Here is a 10,952-nt window from a genome sequence, read left to right as displayed (position 1 = left end):
TGAAAAAAATTCAATTTTAGAATTTGACAACTATCAAGATCTTCACAGCTCTGTTTACTACTTGCACAAGGCCTTTTACTTTTCACTTGCTTTTTGGTCAGATATAATTAATAATACGAAGACAATCATCTGTGGAATGCTTTGGAAGATGTAGAACTGAAAGATTTCGTTTCTACTTTGCCCTCAGGTCTCGAAAGTGACATTTCAGAAGGTGGAAGCAATTTCAGCGTGGGACAAAGACAGTTGTTGTGTTTGGTCAGAGCCATTTTGAAAAATGCCAAGATCGTGATTCTGGACGAGGCCACAGCTAGTGTCGATTTGGAAACTGATGAAATGATACAGCGAACCATCCGAAGAAAATTCAAGAATTCAACAGTGTTGACGATCGCTCATCGCACAAATACAGTCATAGATTCGGATAAAATTTTGGTGATGGACTCGGGAAGTATTGTGGAATTTGGCGACACAGAAAATGTTTTGCAGCAACCTGATGGATATTTCAGGAATTATATTTTCAACAATTAACTATCAAGGGAATATGTATAATCACTAAGAAAAAAAATACACATAGTTAATTAAATACACTCTAATTAATTTTTAACCTGAGTATCTGAAAGCGACTTTATTATCATATACAGTGAGCGGTAAAAGTATGGAATAAATTCCTTAAAAATTAAACAAAATTTTTTTCAAAAAAATCTTTGCACAGGTCAATTTTAGTTTATAAAAATACATGTTTTAGTATAAAAAAAATTCCAAGCAGTCATTTGTTTTCGAGTTATGACGTCATCGATAGTTTTTTTAAATGGAAGCCCCCTATTTTCTTTGAAGTGAAACTTTTTATGGGAGGGTCTTGAAATTCTGATCGGCAACCTTTTTGTGTGACGAAAAGTGGTAGGGGTAAAAACTATTGGGTCGAGTGGAAGCAGTGTCTCTGTCTTTGTCACACTCACGGCATTTATCGATAATGTCCTCTCTTTGATTTGCAGGCTTAAAAATGAACAATGAGTTACGCATTTCGATATTGTTTAGTGTTATCGTTGTTTATAATTTATTTTCTTCATTAAAATATATAATTTTGTTGTGAATATGCTATTTAAAAGTGATTGATGAATAATTACAATGTTTCCCTGTAATACAAAAGATTCACTTCTATCGTGCGTCTTTACGACACATTCTGTTTTTTTCTTGATTCTGATAGCCCTTTTAATTGTCTAAATGACAGTATAAAAATTTTGTTATCTTATATAAGGAAATTTTTGAGAAAAAAAAAAATAAAGTTGGAAAAAATAAATTTTATAACGAACAAAAACAAGTCAAAAAATAAAGTAGGTCAATCAAACAGTCAAATGTTACTGTCAATTTCATTCGTATGTGTTATTTGTTTTATAAAACGTTTTCGAAAATGACTCATTTAACAGAAACACAACGTATAGAAATTTTAATTTTGATTGGGTGCGGGGATAAAACTAGATAAAACTAAAACGGGGGGAATTTCTTCATAAACTTGCTTATTGTCAACAAGCTAGGGGATGGCAATTCGAACATTTAATTCCATAATTTTAAATACTTACTAACACAGTTTTTGACTTGTTTTTGTTCGTTATAAAATTTATTTTTTTCCAAATTTATTTTTTTTTCTCAAAAATTTCCTTATGTAAGGTAACAAAATTTTTATACTGGCGTTTTGACAATTAAAAGGGCTATCAGAATCAAGAAAAAAAATAGGGGGTTTCTATTTAAAAAAACTATCGATGACGTCATAACTCGAAAACAAATGACTGTTTGGAATTTTGTTTTACATTAAAATATGTATTTTTGTAAACTAAAATTGACCTGTCCAAAGATTTTTTTGAAAAAAATTTTGTTTAATTTTTAATGAATTTATTCCATACTTTTGCCGCTCACTGTATACAGGTGTCTCAGCTAAAACTTTCGAGCCTAATATCTCGGTTATTTGCCAACGGATTTTTATGAAATTTAAAATGCAGATATTTTAGACCGTGAAGGTTCAATTAGTAGTAATAAAATTACCTCGTTAAAAAATGTAATTTTAACACATGTTTCCTTCATCGAAAATTATTATTATTAAATTTGAATTCTTCAAATGGCGAATTTTGATTCATGCATACATGCAGATTTATTAAATACATAGAAATGTAATTCTTTTCCTTATTTATTTCCATGTGTTTACATGATAAATTTCGCAAAGAAGTCTGTTTAGAATTTTTATTCCCAAAAACACAGTAATGCAATCAAATTGTTTATTTCTATTCGCTAGCTACAATTCTTAAACAATTACTCTGAACAAAATCAAATACTTATTTATTAATTATCGATAGATAAGTTACCAGTTATTAATACGATATCATATCTAACTATTCATTGAAACAAATCCACTGAAACATCCATCAGGTCTCTGTAAGATATCCTCAGTGCTGCCAAATTCCACAACATTTCCTGAGTCTAAAACCAAAATTTTGTCCGAATCCATGACGGTATTTGTGCGATGAGCGATCGTCAACACTGTGGCATCCTTAAATTTTCTTCTAATGGTCCTCTGAATCATTTCGTCAGTTTCCAAATCCACGCTAGCTGTGGCTTCGTCGAGTGCCAAGATTTTAGCATTTCTCAAAATGGCTCTGACCAAACACAACAACTGTCTTTGTCCCACGCTGAAGTTGTTTCCACCTTCAGAAATCTCACTTTCGAGGCCTGAAGGCAAATTATAAACGAACTTTTTCAGTTCTACATCTTCCAAAGCATTCCACAGATGAGAGTCTTCGTATTCATCGAATGGATCAAGATTTCGACGCAGCGTTCCCAAAAATAAGATCGGTTCTTGAGGTATTATAGCAATTTTTGAGCGAAGAGTGTGCAAAGGTACTGCTTTGGTATCGATCCCATCTATAAAAATGGTCCCTTCGAAGTCGTACAATCGGAAAAGAGCGGAGATCAGAGAAGACTTGCCGGCACCAGTTCTGCCCACAATTCCAATTTTTTCACCAGATTTGACGATAAAATTTACTTCTTTAAGTACAAGTGGTTTATCAAGAGAATATCGCATTGAAACAGAACTGAAAGTGATATTTCCCTCGCTTGGCCATGATTCTGAGGGAGTACAAATATCTCCACTTGCTTCCGGTGTGACATCTGCGTATTCTGTTACCCGCTCGACTGAAGTCATTGAATAATCAAGATCACTCCAACACTTCATTATGTACTGAAAGTTTGTACTTATTACAAGTAACTGAGTTACTGATACCCCAACTTGTCCGGTTGACATTCCTGTAACGAATCCAAGTTAATTTTGTTTACAAAGAGTCGATTAGGTTTACCATTGTCAAAGATAATTATGCAAACAAGAGCAACGAAGTTGTAGAAAGCACAAGTTATGTCAGCCCAAAATGCTAATGAATAATAGAAAGCTTTATGCAAATAAAGGTCAGAACTGTGAAGATTTTGGTAGTTGTCGAATTTCAGAATTAAATGCTTCTGGGCTTGGAAGGCTCTTATAACACTCAATCCCTTCACAGAAGCTGCCGTATGAGTGAAGATCGGACTTCTTCCTAAAACAGTTCGTCAGTTCATGGTGACGACCAAGAATCAAACTTACTTGTGCCTTCAATTCGTTTAACGTTGCTGATCACAGGATTAAATGCCACAGAATATAGATAAATTAGCAGAAAAAACAAAACGGTTGGTATGGTCATCCAGTAATTGAACACCATTAATATAACGAAAGAACCACCTACCAGAAGAACCGTCTTGAATAACTCTGAAAACACGACGGGAATAACTTCATCAATCATTCCCATATCTTTTGAAAAACGATTTAAAATTCTTCCCGAGGAATGATTGTCAAAGAAAAGTAATGAACCGGCGAGAACCTTATCGAAAAGTGCTTTATGTAAGTGTGTGGAAGTATATTTACAGTATAGAACAGCAGCACCGACGTTCGAATAACAAGTCACAATTATGATCAAAATTAACGTAACGCAAATATACAAGAAGTGCATGTCATCAAACATCTTTTTGATATTTGTGTTAGAATTTGTAGATCTCTCTTTAGAATCGACCCAGAATACAAAAGAGCAATCGTAGAGATTCACTATGACTTGGGTAAAGGCGAAAAACATGCCCAGTAGACAAGTAACTGTCCAACCGTGTCCAGCCAAGCAATAACTCTTGTAAGGGTTGAGAGTACCAGAACCACGGTCTTCATCTATTTCAGAAGATACATCGCTGGCTTGCAATTGTGTTGTAACAGCAGATGGATCCCTTGCAGGACTTTTCTCAACAGATTTCTTTATTAAATTTTCAACGTTGTTATAGTTGCCAGACACTGTCACTCTTCCTCTGTCCAGAAGTACGACCGTATCCACATTTTCGAGAAACTGGATCTGGTGTGTTACCAGTACTACACATTTATTCCTCAGATATCCCCGAATGCACTCGTAAAAAATTCGGTTGGCAACGTGAACGTCGACAGCTGATAAAGGGTCATCCAGGAGATACACATCTGCATTTCTGTAAATGGCTCTCGCCAGAGAAACTCTTGCTTTTTGTCCTCCGCTCAACATTACTCCCTTCTCCCCTACCAAAGTGTTGTCACCAAAAGAGAAACGAGAAATGTCGTGTTCCAAACAACATACTCTTGTTACTTCTTGATATTTTGTGTTGTCCATTTTTTCCCCAAATAAAATATTTTCCCTGAGAGTACCAGTAAAGATCCAAGGTTCTTGGGGTGCGTACGATAGAGATCCTGTAACACTTAGACTTCCGCTTGAAATTGGGATTTCTTTTAACATGACTTGCAGCAAAGTCGATTTGCCACTGCCAGGAACTCCAACAACTGCCACCAATTTACCAGAAGTGGCTGTAACGGTGACGTCTGTCAGAGTACTGTTTGATGAGTTCGGATCCCATTTTGCACTGACACTGCATAGAGAAATCCCAAAACTTTGATAGTCATTCTGCAATTGATGTTCTGATTTGTCCACAAATTTCTGGACTGGTAGAGAAGAAATTGACATGGTGTGTGATTTTGTGTGGTCTAAAAGTAGAAAATGTTCGATTCGTCGAACAGAAGCCATCAGTTCCGAATTGTGAATCAGAGCAAAACTCCAGATGTGACTTGTTTGTCGTAAGGTGTCATAAATAATCAGCAAGGCAAACACAAATTGGGGTGTCAGGGACACATTATTTAACACTGCGATCAAAATGCACAGAAAAACAGACAGTTTTTGATAATAAACGAGATAAGAGTAGTTGCCAGTGCAGCAAGAATTTGCTTTAGTTATTTCGCTCATTTCTTCCCTAAAAATAGACATCTTGAGGTTTATCGGACGGACAATAACACATAACAAACTTTCTAGCGTTGTCCACTAATTTGGCAAATGATTTTTCCCACGTAAACATTTTTATGGATCGAATTCCATTAATTATGTCACTTAAAATGCGAATTCTTGAATCTGTCTTCGCAGCAACATTCAGTCTTAATGCAAAGATCGTCTTGAAAAGAAGCACTAAAAAGAATACTTGAAAAAGCGACGCGTTCAAATTAAATCCTGGGCTGGAAAAATTAAGACGTTTAGAACAGTGTAAAGTTTGAATTTCCCGCCGTTTGACTCCAATGACATTTGTTTATGTTTAATCGGGACATAAATGAATATGTTTGTTTTCAGCACAGGGTGCCTTTAGATATTTGCTTCGAGAATAGGAATCGTTCAGTTATTCTATTTTTAATGTAAAACATTGCAAAGAAAGAAAAAAAGAAATATTTTTTGGCTCTAAATTTTAGGTTAGCTGTCAACATGCTCCAATTAATCTACGCTTTAAAAAAGCACAACAATTGATGGTTTGCCTTCCCAGTCCAGGATTTCAATTGACCGCGCGATGTAATTAGTACTGACTTTGAATAATTAAAGATAATAGTGGGACCACCATTCCGACAATAGAAGTGTAACCATATGTGATAGAAAGGTAGTACGCTGCTATTCCTATTTTCAATAAACCAATCCAAAGAAAGTTGAAAAAAGTTACTGCTGCGTCAAATCTTTCTACATCATTCGACAGCAAATTGACAATCTGGCCCAAAGAAATCCTGTGAATCGCGGTGCTTCTCATTTTTAGTAATTTTCTGTAAATGAGGGAACAACAAGCAATTCGAAACTCCATCCCCAAAGAAGCAAGTTTCAGAAGAAATTTGTTATGACTCAAAGCACGGAGGAAAAACATCAGTGTAATAATTAATCCATCAAATACAGCTTCTTCTTTGGTAATAGACGACTGACGTGGTGTAAAGTAATTTAACAAATTTCTCAAAAATATTGGTGGTAATAAACTGGAAATGACACTTGAATTTATAATAGATGCGAATTTCTTGTCACTCACCAGACGGCTAGATCTGGGATGCAATACACCATTCCATACAAGATCATTCGAAAACCGAACATCTTCACCAAGACTCGTGTTAATGAAGGAATTTTTGAAGAATTTTCTTCACCGTTCCAGAGATTTTCAATTTTGTCTCCGAGCCGCTTCGATTCGTGTTCTTTAGCTGGTCGAACCACGTCTTCTTCAGTGAATTTCTTCTTTCTTTTTTTGATCAGCAAACGCACTTGCCAACTACATTCAAGAGGTTTCAATGGTTTAGCACTCACCAGAAAAGAAAATGGGAAATGAAATTTGCATTATATGTTCAATAAGTCTGGCTGGAAGGGCTTATTTCACAAGAAGCGTATACGCGTTTGGAAATATAATATGTATAATGAAAGTAATGTTCAATGTTGATTAAAAGTAGAGTTTAAATATTTCAAATCAACAAAGCTTAAGGCAGTCAAAAAATATGAAATTTATCGAAATCCTTGAAGGTTTATCGCATATTTCAACGAATACGTAAATGAAATGAGTTTAGTTAAAATCCAAGGTTTACAAATAATTTAGAAGATTTGCAGCAGGGAATTCGCGCTGAAACGGAGCAAATAAGCCCTGACATTATTGAGCGCAGTGTACAAAGTATCGGTGAGTGCTAAATGGTTGACGGGAGGCAATTTGAACATTTGCGTTGAATTTTATTGTTAACCTTAGATGTTTGTTTTTGTTTCAGGTCAATAAAAATTTTACAATAAAAATTAAATTGAATTTTTGAAGTAAAATTTGTCATTTTCTCAAAAAAAAATGTTATGTAAGGTATCAATTTTTTTCATCCATCGTTTAGCTAGTACGAAAAAGAAGAAAAAAGTGGGGGTTGTCATTGAAGAAAATTATTGATGACGTCATAATTAGGAGATGAAAAGCTGCCAACATAAGTAAAGTACCGAAAAATATGCACTTTTAAAATCAAAGTTGACCAAATTAATATTTACAGTTGTATCGAATTTATTACGAATGCACTGTATAATAATCTTAATGGAACTAGTTAAAATCCTTGAAGGATTCTAAGTGTACTTGCTAAATAAATTCAAATTTCTTACCAGAAAAGTAAATTGGAGAAGAAATTTGCATTATCTCCTGGATGGGCTTGTCGAGAAGAATTCATTTCACAAAATGCTTATTCCCACTATCAGTATTATCATTTGATGATTTACCTTAATTAAAATTGTTAACTGACATGACGACTCATCTATATTTTAATAAAATAAATAAGACACTACAAAACCCTCGTACTTTTCACTCTATTTGTATATTCCCAACTTAGCTCATTATTATTTTGATAATACTATGTCACTTTTCAGTTTATTGCCCGAGTTCTCATTTATTTTACTATTCTTTATCAATTTCCTGATACGCCGGTGGGCCGCAACTATTCACTTACTTTAAATAGAATATGGTCTGAAAATATGTATAGACAATACAAAACTCTAGATAATATTCACTTTTCTCTACCGTTCTCAACAAAAATGTAAAATTATTATTGTATACAAGGTATTTCACGAGTGACAATGAGCCCGACGGAATTGAAAATGCAACCCACAATACATTTACAAAGTTGATATGGATCGTGTTATTGTGTAAACCTTGCAGTTTCTTAAATTTTTACATATTAACGTCATCCGTTTGTTAAATGAAAGTGAGTTAACATAAAGAGTTCTTACAAAAATGTTTATTCAATTATTGTAATACATACAGGGTGTCCCAAAAATGGCGTACTAACTACTTACTACCTTATCGAGGATGTTTAAATGTACATGAAAAAAATATGGAAAAAATGTTTCCGACAAAAAAATCAATTATTTTTATTATTAAAAAAAAAAAAAACAAAAAACCGGTAATACAATGTAAACAAAGATATATTCGTACATCATTACCTTGAAATGTTACCGTAGTGGATTTAAAATAATTTTTTCGATTTCCAAAGCTTCTAAATTCTCTATTACGCAAGATTAGATAATGGTAGTGAGTGATCTTGTACTTTGTGATAATATGTACGATGAGAGGTAGCTGCCATTCCAATTTCATACATATATTTCAAAATAATTGACCTGTTAAATGCTACTTTCAAAGACCTCTAAATCAGCAAATAAGTCCAATAGAATTTTTTTAACATTTTTCTGACGTTTACGGTAATCTCTTCTACACCGTAGTGCACCGTTAGTACGCCATTTTTGGGACACCCTGTACATAAGTGTTGAAAATGCTGTCCCCGCTTCTTTCACAAGCTTGAAAAGAACGTTCTAAACTCAAGATTTGAGGTAGAATTTGAAATCAAAATGGGGTTTTTCCGTTTCAAAAAACAAACATGGCGTCAATTTCATGTATTTTGGAAAGTTTTGCCATTTTGAAATTTGAACATGGAGCAGTTGATTATAGTCGGCTACAAATTTTCATATTAATACGATTTTGGGAAATCAAAAAGTTTTTTGTTGAATCACCCTGTATTTAGAGCTTTGAATTTACACGTATATCGACCAAAAGTGTATTTAATTTGTAAGATTTGTGTTATACATTTGTATATTTTATTGAAACACACAAAAGTACGAATAAATTTACATTAAGTCGTTTTTTTCATTAGTTATTTTTAGGTGTTTTACGTTTTATCACACGCTCTGTTTTATTTAGAATTCAATATTTTGCTTTTTAAATTACGCTCACGGATTTGTTTAGATTTTTATTCGAAAACACAATGTAAAAATAAAATACAAATAACACGATTATGATCCAATCAGATTGTTTAATTCTATTTTCAAGCTACAATTCTTAAAAAATGGTTTTATTTTATTTATAAATTATCGATCGTAAAGTTGTCGCAAAAATGTTTCTACTTAAGTATCTTATTATTTATTTAACACAAATCCACTGAAATATCCATCCGGTTTTTGTAAAAGATCTTCAATATTTCCAAATTCCACAAGATTTCCTGAGTCCATCACCACAATTTTGTCCGAATCCATGACGGTGTTTGTGCGATGAGCGATCGTCAGCACTGTCGAATTCCTAAATTTTCTTCTAATAGTCCTCTGAATCATTTCGTCAGTTTCCAAATCCACGCTAGCTGTGGCTTCGTCGAGTGCCACGATTTTAGCATTTTTCAAAATGGCTCTGACCAAACACAACAACTGTCTTTGCCCCACGCTGAAGTTGGCTCCACCTTCTGAAATCTCACTTTCGAGGCCTGAGGGCAAACCAGAAACGAAATTTTTCATTTCTACATCTTCTAAAGCATTCCACAGATAAGAGTCTTCGTATTCGTCGAATGGATCAAGATTTCGACGCAGCGTTCCCAAAAATAAGACCGGTTCTTGAGGTATTATAGCAATTTTTGAGCGAAGAGTGTGCAAAGGTACTGCTTTGGTGTCGAGCCCATCTATAAAAATGGTCCCTTCGAAGTCGTACAATCGGAAAAGAGCGGAGATCAGAGAAGATTTGCCGGCACCAGTTCTGCCAACAATTCCAATTTTTTCACCAGATTTGACGGTAAAATTTACTTCTTTAAGTACAAGTGGTTTATCAAGAGAATATCGCATTGAAACAGAACTGAAAGCTACATTTCCCTCGCTTGGCCATGATTCTGGAGGCGTAAAAGTGCCTCCAAATGGTTCCGGTGTAATATCTGTGTATTCTACTACACGTTTTACAGAAGTCATTTGATAATCAAGATCGTTCCAACATTTCATTAAGTACTGAAAAGTTGTATTTAATACAATCAGTTGCGTTACCGATAACCCAACCTGTCCAGTTGACATTCCTGCAAAAAAAAGCATTTATCTTATTTAACAAACTTCAGTCGAATTTACCATTATCAAAAATAATGATGCACATGAGAGCAACGAAATTGTAGAAAGCACAAGTTATATCTGACCAAAATGCAAGGGAATAATAAAAGGCCTTGTGCAAGTAGTAAACAGAGCTGTGAAGATCTTGATAGTTGTCAAATTCTAGAATTGAAAGTTTTTCAGCTTTGAAAGCTCTTATTGTAGTTAATCCCTTAACCGACGCAGTCGAATGAGTGAAGATTGGACTTCGTCCTAAAACGATTTATCAGCGGTTGATGATTTCTAAAATAAGTCTTACTTATCCCTTCTATTCCTTTAACGTTGGCGATCATTGGCTTAAACATCAAAACATATAAATAAACCAGTAAAAATAACACAACTGTAGGTATTATCATCCAATGAGTGAAGTTTATTAAAAGAACGAGAGCTCCACTTGCATGAAGAAACAGCTTGAGCGTTTCTGACAACGAAACTGGAACGAGTTCATCAACCATCCCCATGTCTTTTGAGAACCGATTCAAAATTCTCCCTGACGAATGATTGTTGAAGAAAATTAAAGAACCGACGAGTACTTTATCCAACAGTGCGTTATGTAAGCATTTGGAAGCATTTTTACAGTACAGCACGACAGTACCAACGTTTGAATAACAAGCCACAATTATGATCAAAAGTAAAGTACCACAAACATACAAAAAGTGTGTATCGTCGAAAAAATTTTGGATTTTGCTGTTAGAA

The 10,952-nt window shown here is 34.3% G+C and overlaps 2 protein-coding genes across 3 annotated transcripts; both read right to left on the bottom strand.

Moving 5' to 3' along the window:
- Nucleotides 1-2,250: 2,250 nt before the first annotated feature.
- Nucleotides 2,251-6,959, bottom strand: LOC138127533 (probable multidrug resistance-associated protein lethal(2)03659). Of its 2 annotated transcripts, XM_069043571.1 has the most exons (5): nt 5,916-6,959; nt 5,372-5,528; nt 3,617-5,319; nt 3,339-3,569; nt 2,251-3,288 (listed from the first exon to the last, which is right to left on the bottom strand). In XM_069043571.1, the coding sequence occupies exons 1-5, from the start codon at nt 6,238-6,240 to the stop codon at nt 2,375-2,377; spliced, it is 3,330 nt and encodes a 1,109-aa protein (XP_068899672.1). In that variant the 5' UTR covers nt 6,241-6,959; the 3' UTR covers nt 2,251-2,374. The 2 variants fall into 2 exon arrangements, with proteins under 2 accessions (XP_068899672.1, XP_068899673.1); XM_069043572.1 differs by having other exon boundaries at nt 5,372-6,959.
- A 2,140-nt stretch (nt 6,960-9,099) lies between these two features.
- LOC138127598 (ATP-binding cassette sub-family C member 4-like) lies at nt 9,100-10,477 on the bottom strand. The gene is made up of 2 exons (XM_069043673.1): nt 10,239-10,477; nt 9,100-10,189 (listed from the first exon to the last, which is right to left on the bottom strand). The coding sequence occupies exons 1-2, from the start codon at nt 10,261-10,263 to the stop codon at nt 9,279-9,281; spliced, it is 936 nt and encodes a 311-aa protein (XP_068899774.1). The 5' UTR covers nt 10,264-10,477; the 3' UTR covers nt 9,100-9,278.
- Between the last annotated feature and the right edge of the window lie 475 nt (nt 10,478-10,952).

This window comes from Tenebrio molitor, chromosome 4, assembly GCF_963966145.1.
Source record: "Tenebrio molitor chromosome 4, icTenMoli1.1, whole genome shotgun sequence".
NCBI lineage: Eukaryota > Metazoa > Arthropoda > Insecta > Coleoptera > Tenebrionidae > Tenebrio > Tenebrio molitor.
The sequence above is the reverse complement of the archived record's forward strand: the minus strand, read 5'-3'. Positions and strand labels throughout refer to the sequence as shown.

Excerpts from the sequence above, each read along its gene's own strand:
- LOC138127533 (XM_069043571.1), bottom strand. The coding sequence starts at position 6,240 with ATGTTTTTCCTCCGTGCTTTGAGTCATAACAAATTTCTTCTGAAACTT. Across the intron at positions 5,529-5,915 it reads ATTATCTTTAATTATTCAAA|TGCTTCTTTTCAAGACGATC; the intron begins GTCAGTACTAAT and ends TATTCTTTTTAG. Across the intron at positions 3,570-3,616 it reads TAAACGAATTGAAGGCACAA|GAAGAAGTCCGATCTTCACT; the intron begins GTAAGTTTGATT and ends GAACTGTTTTAG.
- LOC138127598 (XM_069043673.1), bottom strand. The coding sequence starts at position 10,263 with ATGTGCATCATTATTTTTGATAATG. Across the intron at positions 10,190-10,238 it reads CATCATTATTTTTGATAATG|GAATGTCAACTGGACAGGTT; the intron begins GTAAATTCGACT and ends TTTTTTTTGCAG.